The sequence below is a fragment of the Panthera pardus genome, unplaced genomic scaffold (assembly GCF_024362965.1).
Source record: "Panthera pardus isolate Hobbes unplaced genomic scaffold, ASM2436296v1 HiC_scaffold_21, whole genome shotgun sequence".
Classification (NCBI taxonomy): domain Eukaryota; kingdom Metazoa; phylum Chordata; class Mammalia; order Carnivora; family Felidae; genus Panthera; species Panthera pardus.
In genome coordinates, this window is record NW_026526777.1 from 53624649 (window position 1) to 53641417 (window position 16769).

Below are 16769 nucleotides of genomic sequence, written 5' to 3' on the forward strand. Positions count from 1 at the left end.
TCCACTGGACCCAGCCATTGGTGGTGTGATCCACCACTCAACCTCTATTATCCTCACTCAGCTTCCTCTTTCAAAAATGAGGATCTTAAATCTCTACCCTTTCCTCCCTCACTTGAAAAAAAAAATCTTTGATTCCTCATATTAAAAAACATTTCTCCAAAATACTTTCATTTAAACTCCTTTTATTTAAATGAATATCAGTTGAATTAACCCCCTCATAAATATTTCTTTTAAATCATTCTTTTCTAGGATTTTATGATGGACTCAGTCTTGAAAATCTCTAAGAGGGGGAGAAAAGAGAGAAACTGTTAAAGAACATCTCATATGAGCCAAATTTTTCATATTTATTTCATTCTCAAGCCTTATGAAATGGAAATTTTCTCCACTTTTAAATGTAAGAACACAGGCCATATAGCATGCTGCAGGCCAGGTAAGGGCTGGGAAGCTCCAGGCTCCCCTCCCAGGTTTGATTTAAAAATCCATGTTCTTTCTAGTACTAGGTTGGTGCCGGCATTCTGTAAAAAAGGTAGGTATTCCATTTAACAGATGGAAAGACTGAGTTACTGAGAACCAGGGACTTCCTAGGTTTCATAGTAATCAGCATTTCTGGTGCCAGGAAGAAACTCAAATATTTTGGAGTAGAGTGTAAGTTCACATCACAGGGTGTAGGAAAATATTCTTTTGTATGATAACTTTGATGCCAGCATTGAATTTTCAGGGTTTTAAAATGATGAAATTTGAGAGAGCTGAGCTTGTTGTATTTATATTTTTTAAAGGCATTATGTTGTTTTAATTCTTAATTGTTCTCTAACTGGGATAAATTTGTAGAATAAACTGATAGACTCTGATTCTGCTTAGCTTTAGTTTTCAACTCAAATAAGGGAGTGAAGTGCAGCATTGCTATAATTATGGTCTCTAAATGTGTAAGGTTCCAGATATACTCTATTATTTCACAGCATGTGCAAAGCTGAAATAAACACTGGGCTTTCCAAAAATCACACTTACAAAACAACTAGTTGTAAGCTACCTTTGTTCTGCTTGTAGAACTTGTCTCAGGATATGCTAACTGATTTCTTATGTTATACAAAGAGCCTTTAAAAAAAAAAGAGTTTACTTTGTCACAGTTGAAAAAATACAAAAGTCACATAAAGGTATATTTTAGCTAACTGCAAAAAAAAAAAAAAAGAAAAAAGAAATTCTAGTACTTCAGTTGTTTACCAGAGACTATTTCAAAATGAACATATTTTATGTGTAAGAAATTGATAAAATTCTTTATTTTTTCCAAACCATGTATCCTAGCCTCCCTAGCTCCCCAACTCCTGCCTTACACATACATAGTATCTAGAACATGATAGGACTTGATCTTGAACTTTATTTCTTCTTATAAAAGTAATTTTCCTATCTGAAAATAATTTGTAATGCTGTACAGCACTGTACTTCCTCATGCTTTAGGAAAGAATTTTTTTCCTCTGAATGTTCCTTGTGTTGGTTTTTTCATCCTGCCTGTGTTGGCTTTAAGCCTTCTGTTCCTTTCAGTGCATTTGGTCTGGTGCCAAACGAGAGTCAGCACTTAGCCCAAAAGTATCATTTTCCAGCACACAGAATCAGAAGGAAAACCCCGCCTCTTACACCCACTACTAATTACCATACCACAAAACTGACTAGTTGCATCACTGGCCCATCACTTGTGAATATCTGCTTTCCAGAGCTCTCATTCCTGCAGAGAATGAGTTTGAGCCACATGGAAGACATGCCTTTAAGCCATTCAGGCCCTCAAGGAACACACAGACCATCCTGGAAGCAATGGTTCCTCTACTCAGCCATAGTTATTTTGCTGTTTCTCTGCTCCTTCAGTACACTAATTCTTACTTTTCTTCCACTCAAGGTAAGGAGACAATAGTACCTAAGGTTGCTTTTTTTTTTTTTTTTTTTGGCAAGTCTAGTTATTGTCATTCAGTATTGTTAGAGCTAGTTGGAAGAAAGAGACATGTGGGTATAGATAATGTAAACAGAATTTCAATTTTGTCATGTCATATGGCTTTTGAGGTTTACCTAAATATTTTGAAATGAAAGGTTTAGAAAATGCTAAATGTTAGCTGCATTACTGAGTTAGATAGAATCAATTAAATCAGTCAATTGACAGATGCCTTGGAATATTTTCTCCTTTTCTGGAACTCTGCTAAGCCCTCTTGGTGGAATAAAGGAAAAAACAAATGCTTGCTTTCAAGGAATGGGATGCAAGCTATAGCCTTAATGAGGGGAAAGACATAAGACAATGGAAGACAGAACAAGGTAAGTGACAGGTGGCCAGTGCATCTTTATGGAAGGAAATGGCACTGAACTAGGAGTAAGATCTGGATTCCGGTTCTAAGCCTCCCTAACTCTATGAATTTAAGAAAGACATTTAATCTTTCCAGTTCTCAGTTTCTTCATCTGAAAATTGGTGGTAGGAGAATGGATTTGTTCATTACAATGCCCCTTCTAGCTATAAAATACAGTGATTAATAATTTACCTAAGGGTAGTATAGAACATAAATGCTTTAGGAATTCAAAATAGGGGACAACGATTTTGGGCTAGGGTGATCAGGAAAAGTTTCATGGGGGAAGGAGAAAGCACATTGCTGTTTGGGAAGCCCCTGATGTTTATCAGAAATTTCCCATTGAGCTCCAGTCCAAGTTGTTGGTCTACTAAAGGAAATGGAGATATATTAGGTTCTTCTTAGCAGTTTTACTGACTGTTGACTACATAGCACTGACCAAAAAGAAAATAATAAATTCTTTATTTAATTTAGGATTTAACCCATTTCTGGGTATATCTGAAGATTCTGGGCCCTGGAGAGAATAAGGTAGTATATGCCTATCTAAGAAAGGGCTAGGATATGAAATTAGTGCCAGTGGAAACATTTTTCTAAGGAGATTGGCCAGTGAAGATTTCAGAGATAAGGTTCTACTGTTTAAAATATTTGAAAGCAATTGAGAAAAGATGCAGGAGGAAGCAGTACATGGTAGTTGCTGTTGTTAATTTAGTTAGGACAAGTGTAGCTTTGGCCAAATTTTTACACAGTAGTCCTTTAATCTGTATTCCCTAACTGTACACAAGGGTATGCAACAGAGGCTTTCTAATGACATCGCTACCTTCTCCAGAAATGTATCAAGGAGAAGCCTGAACTTTCTGGAGCAGTGAAGCTATGAGCTGAAAGAAAAGAACTGTCAGGAATCCTGAGTGTTTTGATTTCTGAAGAAGGGGAAGGGTGTGAATAGCAATAGCTTAACTTTGGAAACACTTTATCCCTCTAGAAACCACCTCAAATTTTAGCCAGAGGACCCTGAAAAACACAGGATATGTTATAGGTGTCATCCGTTCCTGCATGTAACTGGAGAACCAATGCTGGCTCTTGCAAAGACTAAGAGGAAGTCTAAAAATGCCAGCAGCACCTAGGACACCTCTTTCCAGAACTGAACTTGACCAATCCCATGTATTTAAGCTCTGATTCTCTATCCTAGACAACATGCATCTTCTCAATGAAAGGTTCTGCCTGTAATGAAATAGTCCAGAATTTATTTCAAATTTTGGAAAATTTAAAAGGTTTTTAGGATATTGTCCTGATTGGATGCCATAAAGGCTTATTTCCTATAGGAAAAGCCAATGGCCTGGCTGACAGTGCAATGATATTAACTCAAGTATTCCACTTTCCGCTTGCCTGTGCTTCCCTTTCCCAACTGGCCACAAGTAAGTATCTTAGGAAAGGAGGTCTGAGTGGCTAGCGGATGATGAGTCATTATGAGGTGGCTGCTTTCACCTCTTCACAATACGCATGAACCCTGGAGTGTATTTTTGGTCTCCACTCTAGTTTTTATATACAAAATCCCACTTTCCAACTTCTCTAGGCACTAATCCAAAAAGTGTTAGACAGGAAGATTTGCTCCTTTTAGACCAACAGAGGTTTCCTTGGAAGAACTTTTTTTTTTCTCCCCCCACCCTTTCTTTCAATGAAATGAAGGAAGCTTCCAAAAGGGGAAATTGCACTTGTACTTAAAAGCAGAATAGATTCTATTTCCAAATGATAATCTGGTTGTGGTTGGTTTATAGAAAGAATTATTATTTTGGCCATTTGAACCCAAGCATTTAAATCTGGGCTTAAATCAAAATGAGATTACAAGAGCAATTGATCCTTCTAAGCAAAAACGAATTTAACTCAATGGAAAGTCCCATATGCTTCTTATAAATGGATATTTACCCCTTCTAAACCAGAATTATAAATAGAAACTACCCCACAGAGTACTGGGGGTGAGACTTTTGAATCAGACAGGTTGTTTGGAACTCAGCATAGCTTCTTATCAGCAGCATGACTTTGGGCTAGTGTTACTTAATCCCTCTCAGACATACTTCCTCATCTGCAAATGAGCATGCTACTTCTTATCCCATAGACTTGCAGTAAGGATAAATGGGACAGTATAGTGCCGGACCCATAGTAGGCTCTGAATAGATTGTAGTGATTAATATCTGCATCCTTATTATTGACATTCTAAGGAAGATAAATTTAAAAAGACTTTTAACAAAATGGATATTCCTTGCTCATCTATTTAGTTTCTTCATCTAAAGACTATACCTTGTTGCCAAACAGATGATTTTTGTGATTAGACAGATTTTCATTTGTGGCAATAGGGAATATCAGTGATGGTTTCTGTAGTACTGAGTAGACATTAAAGCGGTCCAAGTAGAGTATCCAGGATTTCAGTTTCTGGCAATTAATTTGTCTGTGGCCTTAGGTTTCTCCACACACTCATTATGCATGACAGTAGACACCACAGATATGATCTGTGCCACATATTTTGGCACTCATTTATATTTAGATTGCTACCCAATTGCCTCATGTGTGTAATCCTGTCTTTCTAGAAAGATTATAAATTTCCTAAGAGGCAAGGACTATAAGTTACATGGTTCCCTTGCTGACAATGCTAGCTGGGAATATAGGCAATTCAATATTTCATTCAATTTTTTCATTACAATCAGCATCATTATCAAAATAGCTAATATTTAATGAGCAGGACCAGGTCTGTCTGGGCAAAGCCCTTCATAACAATTATTATATTTAAACCCATAAACACTCTCAGTAAGCTAGGTGCTATTGTTTCCATTTTATAAATGAGAAAATTGAAGATAAGGGAATCCCTATCACATGCCTATCATGGATCAAAAGAAGCTGGATTTCAGCATTTTTTTTCTTTTTTTAAAAAAAAATTTTTTTTAACGTTTATTTATTTTTGAGACAGAGAGAGACAGAGCATGAACGGGGGAGGGTCAGAGAGAGGGAGACACGGAATCTGAAACAGGCTCCAGGCTCTGAGCTGTCAGCAGAGCCCAACGCAGGGCTCGAACTCACAGACCGTGAGATCATAACCTGAGCTGAAGTCGGACGCTTAACCGACTGAGCCACCCAGGCGCCCCTCAGCATTTTGTTTCTAAGAAACACCAAAAGGAGGATGGAATAATTGCAAGAGCAAACATAATTGTAGGAGTCCAAACTTTAAAAAAAAATTTTTTTTGATGTTTACTTATTTTTGAGAGAGACAGAGTATGAGTGGGAGAGGGGCAGAGAGAGAGGGAGACACAGAATCCTAAGCAGGCTCCAGGCTCTGAGCTGTCAGCACAGAGCCCGACATGGGACTCGAACTCATGAACCACGAGATCATGACCTGAGCCGAAGTCAGAGGCTTAACCGATTGAGCCACCCAGGCACCCCAGGAATCAAAACTTTTTGATTGCATCTCCTTAGCAACAAAACAAAATGTTTTTGAGTATAATCCCAACATATATGCTAATTTATTATGTTATATATAAATACTAATTCTATGTATAGTAAAAAGATGCACAAAAGGGAAACTCATAAGAATGAACTGAATAACATGCTTTATATAGTTTCTTCACAGTGCAAAACTGTTTTGCTTTTGTCAAAATATTATATTTAATATCTTAATATAATATAAACATTTCTAAAGTAATTGAAACAATATTTTAACAGAGTAATTTGATAAATGTGTTTCTTTTATTTTCTTAATCTTAGTTTAAAATGTTTTGCGACATAATAATTTGAAGGTTATATTCTAAGTTAATTTACCTTGATTCATGATTTTGACTGTCATAACCTATAGTTCCGCACTCTCCTCACCTGGACTATTTCATTCCTTTGACTTCTCTTTAAACAACCAATGTCCTCCCCCTTCTCTCTGTCACCTGAAAACCTGAAAACCTGTCTCCAGGTTCTATAAGAAAATTGAAGTAGGCGGGAAGGAAGTTCCAAAACTTCCCATCGTACCTACCACTTACCTGCATTTTTTTCCCATGTAGAGTGTGCTTCCCTCATGGCACTGCATATGAACTGTTCATGTGCCTATCTAAGGCCACCTCTGATCCAGATTCTGTCCCCTCTTACCTACTCAAAGACATTGCTCTAACAATTATTTCCTAGCTCTTACATTCTACCTCTTGCCACTTCACTGGAACATTCCCATCAAATGGCAACAGATAACCATGTTGTCAGTTCCTTCATGTTAAAACAAAACCAAAGACAAGAAAAAAACAATAATCTCTCATCCCCACCTAGGCTCCACTCAATTTTTCTCTTCTCCCTCACAAGAAAATTCTTCTCAATTTCTCTTTTCTCATTTAGACTTAAATCCACTTTAATTAAGTTTCTGTCCTCATCACATTGCAGAAACTACTTTTGCCAAGAACCCCAATGACTACTGTGTTGGTAAATCCATCAGTTAATTGCCTATCCTCTTCTCACTTGGCCCATCAGCAGCATTTGATACAGCTGATCACTTCTCCCTAAAATACTTTCTTCTCTTAGTTTCCAACATCACACTTTCCAGGTTTCCCTTCTGACTCACTGGTCTTTCCTTCTTAGTCTCCTTTGCTGGTTCTTCCTCATTCCCTGACCTCCAAGCATTGCAGTGCTCCAATGTTCCTCTCTATCTATACTCACTGCCTCGACAATCTTACACAGTCTCACGTCTTAAAGCATCACTAGAAGCTGAAGATTCCTGAATTTATATCATCAGAACTCCTTAAATTCCATCCTCATAGGTCCAAATGCCTACCTGACACTCCTACCTGGATATGTGATAAGCATCACAAACTTCATGTGTCCAAAAATGAACTCATGAGTCCTTCCTTTGTTTCTTTCTCTTAAATCTTGCTCATTCCAGTGATTAGCAGCTTTATCTTTTCAGTTACTCATGCCCAGTATCTTGGAGTTATCTGTTTTCTTCTCATTATCTCATCCCATATCCATGTCAGGATAGCTAGCACCTTGGTCAGAGGCACCATGCTTTCTTGCCTAGATGATTACAATGATCTCTTAACTGGCCTCACTGCTTTTATCCCAGCCTCTCTTTGCTTTATTCCTACCATAGCAGCCAGAGAAATCCCACAAAAGAAACACGTCCAATTATCTTTGAGTTGACTCTTAAGCACTTTGCCACAAGGAAACCAATGAACTTTACATGGTACAAAAAAAAATTTTTTTGTGGTTATACCTTATTTTTCTCTTGAGTATTTTAAGGGCTTTAGCATTTAAATACCAGTATTTATAGAATTAACCACACTGATGGGTTCTTGTAGCAAGTAAACTGTGGTATGCTGCCACAGTTTGAAACTGAAGTCTCCTCATGGTATCTCAGTAACCGTAAATGGCGTGATTGTCTGAATATTAAATGAAGGTGGTTTTACAAATCTGCATTGTGAATATTTCTATGGTTTATTAAAGATAAAAATAAACACAACTAGGAATTTTATTATTTTCTTCTCCCATGTCAATGGGCCACCTGGTACAGTGACTGGAGTGTGAAGACTAGTGTTTACAGACAATTTCTGTAGCCCAAGAGGAGGAGAGTCCAAGAGCAGATAGTTGTCCTGTGGGCATAGGTTAGGTGGATGGAATGAGACCTCAACTTTTGCCGAGAAGACCCAAGAGGGCAGCTAGGTAATGGAAGGGAAAGGACAGAACCGGCCATCTACAAAGGGAAGCTGAGGACAGGAGAGACAAGGTGGAGGAAAGGATTTTTTATATGGCTAGGGAAATGAAGTTGGCTTCAGGATCTGAAGCTCTAAATAAACCAACCAGTAAAGCCATGATATGGTCATTGTCCTGACAAATTCCTCTTTTTCTTCCTGTACAGACTGCCAGTGAGCCCTGCGTAGCTAAGTTCGGTGAGTAACCTGTCTTGTGTACCTCTGTTTTACTTTTCTTAATATTTGATACAAGAAGGAAGCCTGTATTCTATTTTAATCATTTTTCAGCTATTTATAGCTGCTTATCAAGTGCCAAGCAGTTGTCTAGTTGCTGAGACTTCAGAGATTAACTAGGCAGACAAGTCCATGCCTTGATGAAGCTGACATTCAAGGCCACATCTCTGGGCAGGAATGTACATCACTCTTACAGGCCCAGAAACATGAAATCCAGGAATCTACTTTTAATTCTGTGGTTTTTCAAGAAACTTTTTTTCCTAAAAATTTCTGTGTTTTAATAAGCACAAGTTTCGTATTTCTATAACTTTTCCCTGTGACAAACTCAAAGTTCTGCTCACATACCACATATTGCCAGTGCCTCGTAGAGTGTGTGTAGGGTGCCATTTTTGTTTCTGAATGTACAGAGAAGGGATGGAAACTAGGGAAATTGCCACTCCCCTTGTGCCCTTCTCCTCACCTTTCAGCTTCCAAGCCACTTTCCCTTATAGAGACCTGGGATTTGCTAAGAAAACACATTACAGTTTATAGTTACACTGAGCCTTAGGGTATTTCTTAGCCTACATACAAAATTGAAAGTAAGTACATTTGGATTATTTACATATTTCAAGCCAAATACATATTTTCGGCTGAGAGCAGAACATTTCTAGTGTTAACTGTAATCCTTGTTTTCCTATACAGTTCAAATTGCCAGCCTTCCCTGGTTTGTGAGAGTTAGGGAAGCTCTACTTGTCTCTGCCTTTGTAATTTGTTTTTATTTTTTTTAATGTTTATTTATTTTTGAGGGGGAGGGGAGGACAGAGAGAGAGGGAGATACAGAATCCAAAGCAGGCTCTAGACTCTGAACTGTTAGCACAGAGCCTGATGCGGGGCTCAAACTTGTGAACTGTGAGATCATGACCGGAGGCGAAGCTGGATGTTTAACTGACTGAGCCACCTAGGTGCCCCTGTTTTTGTTTTTCTAGTGAATGGAGAGGAAATAACGATATGTTTGAAATTCCTTCTTGATGTGATAAAATGTTAAGAATATCACATGCTGCTAATAGGTGGCCTCAGGGCTAGTGGCCCCTGTAACAGAACAAGAGAACCAGGGGCACCTTTTTGCAGTGACTTGCCTATTGTCTATTGCATATTACACGGTCCTACACAGCAGGAAGAAATTTACTAGGCTTTGGACTCACTGGAGATACAGAGGCTTTGCTTCTTGTTCTAATAGCTCTCCTTTATTCTCCTTTAGAATCTGCCCTCAGAGCCTTATAGCAATCATTTATATAAATAAGAATTTAAGTCAATGTGTGATCTCTCCCAGGGTGCTTTCTTATCAAGGTGTCTTTCTAATTATGAGATAAAGGCTTCGCCCTCATAAAAAATAAGTTATGGAGAATTAGGGACTAGGCCAAATAAGTATTTTGAATGATCAAAACACATCCTGGGGCTCTGAAATCACACTACTGTGCTAAAACAATTAACATTAAGAAAATATGTAAATTCTACTTATACCTATGAAAATACGTGATCTAGTGTAGACTCTTCCCCACCCTCCACCCGTGACAATATTAAACTAGGAATACTTACATTTAAACAAATAATTTTTGGGGCGCCTGGGTGGCGCAGTCGGTTAAGTGTCCGACTTCAGCCAGGTCACGATCTCGCGGTCCGTGAGTTCGAGCCCCGCGTCAGGCTCTGGGCTGATGGCTCGGAGCCTGGAGCCTGTTTCCGATTCTGTGTCTCCCTCTCTCTCTGCCCCTCCCCCATTCATGCTCTGTCTCTCTCTGTCCCAAAAATAAATAAAAAACGTTGAAAAAAAATTTAAACAAATAATTTTCATTTATAAACTAATGAATTTACCAGTAGCTGTTTTTGAAGAGTTGGATAATGATATCCTATGTAGATCTTGGGTATATACCCTAAACTAAAGAGAAGAGCCATAATTTAGACACAATGCACCTAATTCAGGAACATGGATGTATCATTCAATCAGTAAATATTTATTGAGCACATACTAGGTCCTAGGAACTCTTTTAGGTGAAGATATAGCAATGAACAAAATAGAGAAGTACTTATTTTCAAAGATGTTATCTTCAAGCGGGTATAAGATAGACAATAAACAAATGAGGAACTTAATTCATAATACATTAGATGGTGATATACCTTCTGTGAAGAAAACTAAAGCAGGATGAAGAGAGAGAATGACAGGAGAGCACTCTTTTATATAGATTGATGAGGAAGATCTCATTGATAAAGTGATACGTAGTATGATAGTATTTACATAGAAAAGCATGAATATGTGGGGTGCCCAGGTGGCTCAGTTGATTGAGTGTTGGGACTCCTGATTTTGGCTCAGGTCATGATTTCATGGTTCGTGGGACTGAGCCCCACGTTGTGCTGTGAGCTGACAGTGAAGAGTGTGCTTGGGATTCTCTCTCTCTGCCACTTCCCCACATGTGCACACATGTGCACTCCCTCTCTCAAAATAAACAACCATTAAAAAAAAAAAGCAAAGCATGAATATGCATCCTGGACTGCCAATTGGTTATCACAATCCTGGTGTGTGATTCTACTCTCCCTTCCTCCTCCTCTCTTTCTTTTCACAAATACTGATTGACAAGAGATACAAATGTCACCTAAAACTTAACACATCTTTCTGTTCCAAATCCATTTCTTTAGAACTCCCCAAGCAAGAGATACACTTAGGATTTGTAATATCTCTAAACAAGGAGTGGATATTTAAAATATTAAAATTGTGGTTGGAGAGAACTAATGTGGACTAGGTAAAGAAACAATTTGTTAGGTGGGAAAGAACTATAGTCAGGAAAGGAATGAAGTAACTATGCCCTCTTTTTTCTCTTTTGTAAATTTCTTATAGGACCACTTCCTTCAAAATGGCATATGACATCTCCTAAGCTTCCTTGTGTGAATAATACAGCTGATTGGAACCTGAAGATACTTCGGAATGGCTTGTATTTAATTTATGGTCAAGTAGCTCCAAACACAACCTACAAGGAACCAGCTCCCTTTGAGGTGCGGCTATGTAAAAACAAAGACGTCATACAAACTCTAACAAACAACTCTACAATTCAAAATGTAGGAGGGACTTATGAACTGGATGCTGGAGATACGCTTCATTTGAAATTCAACGATGAACATCAGGTTCTTAAAAATAATACCTACTGGGGGATCTTATTGCTAACAAATCCCCAATTTATCTCCTAGAGACTCAATTTGGTCTCCTCATCATCTTTAGCACATGCAGAGAGGCTGATGGGTGGGTTGAGGGAGGCAGATTTTCAACACACACAGTTTGCCTGCGTGCACAAATCAGCATAAACAGAACTCTTGTCTGCATGTGAGTTTTCATCTCTCAAGCTTAACTGAAGACAGGCCAGAGACATTTGATTACCCCCGACATTGGGTTGACAAAAACACTTTACTAATCCATGATAAAGGACTATGGGTAGCTCGAGGACAGAAGCTTCTCAAAGAGTCTTTGTCTAATTCTTAAATCCTTGGGTGAGAAAATTGTCTTATATCCCTGGGAATCTTAACTGGTATGCTAAAAAAGATCCAGGGCAATGGTCTGGCTTTGTTCTCATATTTTTGGGCTGCTTCACCTTATTCTTCCCATACTCCTGTCTTTTGAGGCCCTCCTATGAAAAGTGGTCAGACTGGGAGGGTGGCCACAAACATGCCAACAACACCCCACTTTAGATGTGATGATGTTAGATGATAGGGAACACTATCGTCTATTGGGACAGAGGCACAGGTGGCATGGAATAGATGCACTTTACTTGGGAAAGTCCCTGGATTTCATCATATTCAGGATGCAGAGTGCTTTATAAAACCAGTTGGTCAAAGGACTCATCCTGAACCTTCACAGAGGGCTCCTGGGAACTTGTTTATTGTGTCTACATGTTGTCAGTGGTAAAGAAAGAGTAATCATAAAAATTAATTGGTATCATCAGTACTGTATTATGTCATGTAATAGTTTCCTGTTTTTAGCTGGCTCTTCACAGTTTGCCAAGTGCTTTCAATAGATCACAGGGCAACTCCAGGAAGCTAACGGGCAGGTGTTTTGGCACAATTTAAACAATGAGAATATAAAGGCAGAGAGAACATCAGTAATTTGCCTCAACCCATAGAACTAGAGATTAACAGTGGGCTTCCCCACTGTCTCGTACTGCCTTAGCTTAAGAGTTGATATTTCAGCTTTCGTGTTATAGTTTATAAAGTTTAGCAGATTTAATTATCAGGAGATACATTCCCTTTCAGCCCAAGGTGGGTAGAATAAAGCTACAACACATCTCTCCTTTCTTAGCAGACTTTTCGTTTCCCTGCTTATAGCAGGCAACACAAGGGTATTGCTCAGGGCCTCCTTCAAACAAATCCCCTTGCTGCCTTGGTCAAATGTGTTAACTTCTGAAAATAATGAATAGCACTCAATTCAATAACAGCCTGCTAAAATTTTAGACTCTGTTAAATTAATTAGCTGCTTGTGGATTCTTGTTGAAAGGTATGTAATATGACTATATGATAACCCAATTTAAAATATTTATGGATATTTGTAAAAAGCTACATTGTTAATTAATACTATTACATATAAAGCTAACTTAAAAATATTTGTATTGTTTACAAAAAAAAATTGCTCAGGCTAAGCCTGAGGCAAAAAAAAAAAAATCTGCTGAGTAGCTGTATGGCCTAAACCTGGATACCTTGTTTCTCTTGTATTTGCATATCTTCTCAGGAAATTAAAGTTATATCACATATTTATAGAAGCCCACTGGTATTGATTGTTGTTGAGTTATAAGCAGCAGTGTGCTGGAGTGCTGGAGTGAGCTAGCACTAAGCTCATCATAGCTGATTGTTACGTTTTCAAAATTTTGCAATCTGGTTATGAGTCATTCTTGAAATTGCCCATGGTGGGACTATTTATACCATGGGAACTGGCAAACACAAATTAGGGATTTTCCTTGTGGAGAGCCTGTTAACCAGCACACGGCTATTTGTAAAACACTCCTTAATGACTTCTCTCTGCTCCTGCCTTATTCCTGGGACAATCAAGGTAGGCAAGAGAGAGAGTGAAATTATCATACTCCCAGGAAGAGCCCCCCATGGTAATGATTTCTCAGGGCAAGGATGAGCTCAGCAGCTGCAGGGAGAGTGAAGGCTACCAACAGACGATCTTTGAATTTTCCTGGTGTTGTAATTTCAGCCTTTGTTTTCAACGTATACTATTTCCTTGTTTCTTCAAATAGATGAAACCTATATAAATGTTCTGTTGGTAAGTGGGCTGTAGCTAACTTACCCGTGGATTATCAGTTTAGCATCAGTGATATTGAGAACTTGAGGGTGCATCAGAGAAATCCTTGCCCAAATGAAACACTGCTTGGCTAGTGTTAGGCAAAAGTGAGAGCTGGATGCAATCAGCTTTTGGTTATAGCTGTTCCAATTTTTGATGGGTTAGTCAGACAGTTTCACATTCTGACTTCTGTCCCTCCCCTCAACTCCACCTCAGCCATCCTCACTAACAAAGCCGTCACCAACCCCTTTCATACTGTTTTTTACCTTCACTCTTGCCCATCAAAACTGACCTAGAGTGTGTTACAGCACTATGGGTTGAGTGCCTCCTGAAGATAGCAGTTGACTGGAAAGCAACGCACTTTTGTGCATTTGATGGGGGCAAACTAACTCCTTAAATGTATCTGTTTATCTTGGAGATGAAATTCCTATCTTTTTGTGTTTGATCTCAAAGAAGCAATTTCATTGGTGGAGGTGAGAGGATATTTTTTATTAGAGAGAAGAAGAAAAAACCTGATTGATTTATGGGCAAGGAGTCTGAGGATTACCTTCAAGTATAAGTTATAAAGGATACCTTGGTACCTACACTTTTCTTGATCTGAATGGATGCATCTCTACTTTGGGGGTCATTTGTGACCCTGGCAAAGTCACTCTACAGGTCATGACTCTCCTGTGAGTCCCACATTTATCCACAAGAGACCAGTACACACACTTTGTGCCTACAAACTCGGAGTACGACTGCAGCAAGATTCTCCTGTCTCTACTCCCAAGGAGTTGGTTTTTATCTTCCTGACAGATTTACTGGGTGGGGTCAAACTCTAGCTCACTGTCAACTTTTGCTTTTTCAGGTGGAAGTCAGGCACTAGTTCTCTGTTATCTCCCAATTGCAAGAAATAAAGCTCTTTCAGGGGTTCCCTTGAAGTCCTCCTACCAGGTTTAACATTAGAAAGTTTCATTGCATCCCATTCCTCCTGCAAATGGAGTGGGTGAGGACTCACAGCATGGCCCCAGGTTTTTCTTTATAAATTGTATCTCAAGCTCTCCTTTTTACCACTCTGGCCTCATTTTAGGTCCTTAATCCAGCCAATGTGTCAAAGAGTAGTGGGGGAAAGGGGCTCACCTTCATTCCTTTGTAAATTTTGCCATATTGGTGAGGGCAATGGTCTTACCCTCACTTTGATATCTTAGTGCCAATAATATTATGCTTGAGTTGAAACTGAATCAGGTAGAGTCCCACTTTAATATCCAGTTATACTCTTAGACGTCTAAAAGGGATCTGAGAGACCTATGATAATATGCAAAAATACAAAAAGCCCCAAACTCTCACCACAGGAGCAATAAGAGTTTCATACAAAGGCAGAGGGAGAGGAAAATTATTGTTCAGAAAAGTTAGGCTTAAGAACATTGTTACAAATGAACTTAAAACAATGCTTTTAATTTCTTGAAAATCAAGGAAAATAGAGAAGCATGAAGGAAATAAAATTGTCTTATCTAAAAATACTGTTTTAATACACACTGTTTTATTAGGAAGAAGAAACTTTCAGGGCGCCTGGATGGCTCAGTAGGTTGAGCATCTGACTCTTGATTTTGGCTCAGGTCATAATCCCAGCATCATGGGATCAAGCCCTGTGTCTGACTGAGCTAAGTATAGAGCTTGTGTAAGATTCTCATTCTCTCTCTCTCACTTTCTCTCTCTTTCAAAAAAAAAAAAAAAAAGCCAAGAAACTTCTCTCCAGCACTGAGCACTGAGCTCTAGCAGACTCTCCAGATCCACAATGAATGCTCTAGATAGTAAAATGCAGACTTTCGATTTATTTGCATGTACTGGATTCTGCTAGCAGTTAGCTAGTTTAAGGACTTGAAAACAGCTTAGTTGGGCTATCACTCCAAGACCTACAACAGTATTGATGAATCCCATTATACTATTTGGGAAAGTAGGCTGGAGGGTTTATAGGACATGTTTCAAAGAACTCAAGAAGTATTTGGGAATAAGAATATGGAAATTCAATGAACAGAATCATTAGAATTAAGCCAACTTCCTCATTGCTTCAATTGCATAATCAGAATGGGAACCTCTGATTTTAGTGTCCAGGGTGATTGTTTCCACCCAGCTTTGGTGTTTTCCAGGGACACTACAGGGGTAGCATGTCCCTCACACTGGGTCCTAAACATGCAGAATTTGAGCTGGACTGGGGTGAATTGGTGAGTTTAAGTTTTGCAGAATGGAAGACAGAGCTTCTTACCTCCTTTCCCTGCTTATGGGTTGTATCTCTTACCCAATGGCATAGTCTCTGAGAAGAATCTGATGTTCAAGTGTCCAGGATCTGACACAGTGCCTGACTAATAGTCCTTATTGTCTATTGACTGAACAAATAAATCATAAATTTACTTGAGCATTGGTGAGAACTTAGCATTATTGTATGCTCTCTGGATAATGCAGTCCAATGGGGAAAGCCTTCAGTACCTGTTCCTACAGTCTCCCATCCCATCACCTAATCATCTCAAGTGCTCTCCTCCTTCCCTACACTGTTAATGTAAATAAGGTAAAGAAACTTATAAATTCACTTGCACTAAGGGAAAATAGCCAGTAAGCTACCTTGTGTTGCATCACTAAAACAGGACAAAATCCTATTTGTTTTAAGCTTTGCTGGCCAGATGTACCAAGAAGCAACTATCTTTACAGTATCAAACAACTTTATATTTATGGCATATAATGAATCTCAGCTGAAGATTTCTCCAGTATTTAAAAAGAGTCAAAGCTTCTAAACAAAACAATAAAATAAAAAAGCAAGACAAAAGCAAGAGCAACAACAAAACCAATGCTGGTGCTGCGCATGGGACTTACCATAATCCATCTCTCCTCACAAAAGCAAATGGCTTTCTAGCCTCCAAGTCTGAAAAAAGGTTGGGGTCTTCACTTTTCATAACCTAATGGCAACGTTGCCACTTGAACACCAGCAATCTAAGGCATCTGAGTCTTGCCACCATCAACACTACATTATCTGCCTGTATGCTGTCAACTCAAATATTCATCTTTTGCCCGAGTTGCTCTCCTTTACTTCAGATTTGTAAATGCAGCTGTTTGCTCAGCAATTTCACCTTGGAGGTAGAGCAGATATCTCGAATCCAACATATCCAAAATGTTGCCCCAAATCAGCTTTTCTTGAAGCCTTCCTCATTTCAATTATATTGCATAGGGCAAAAACCTCTGAGTCATGAAGTC

The 16769-nt window shown here is 38.8% G+C and overlaps 1 protein-coding gene across 1 annotated transcript; it reads left to right on the forward strand.

Annotated features, from left to right (window-relative positions):
• The first annotated feature begins 1701 nt into the window (after positions 1-1701).
• Positions 1702-13023, forward strand: TNFSF18 (TNF superfamily member 18). The gene is made up of 3 exons (XM_019425107.2): positions 1702-1885; positions 8185-8215; positions 11118-13023. The coding sequence occupies exons 1-3, from the start codon at positions 1727-1729 to the stop codon at positions 11462-11464; spliced, it is 537 nt and encodes a 178-aa protein (XP_019280652.1). The 5' UTR covers positions 1702-1726; the 3' UTR covers positions 11465-13023.
• Positions 13024-16769: the final 3746 nt, after the last annotated feature.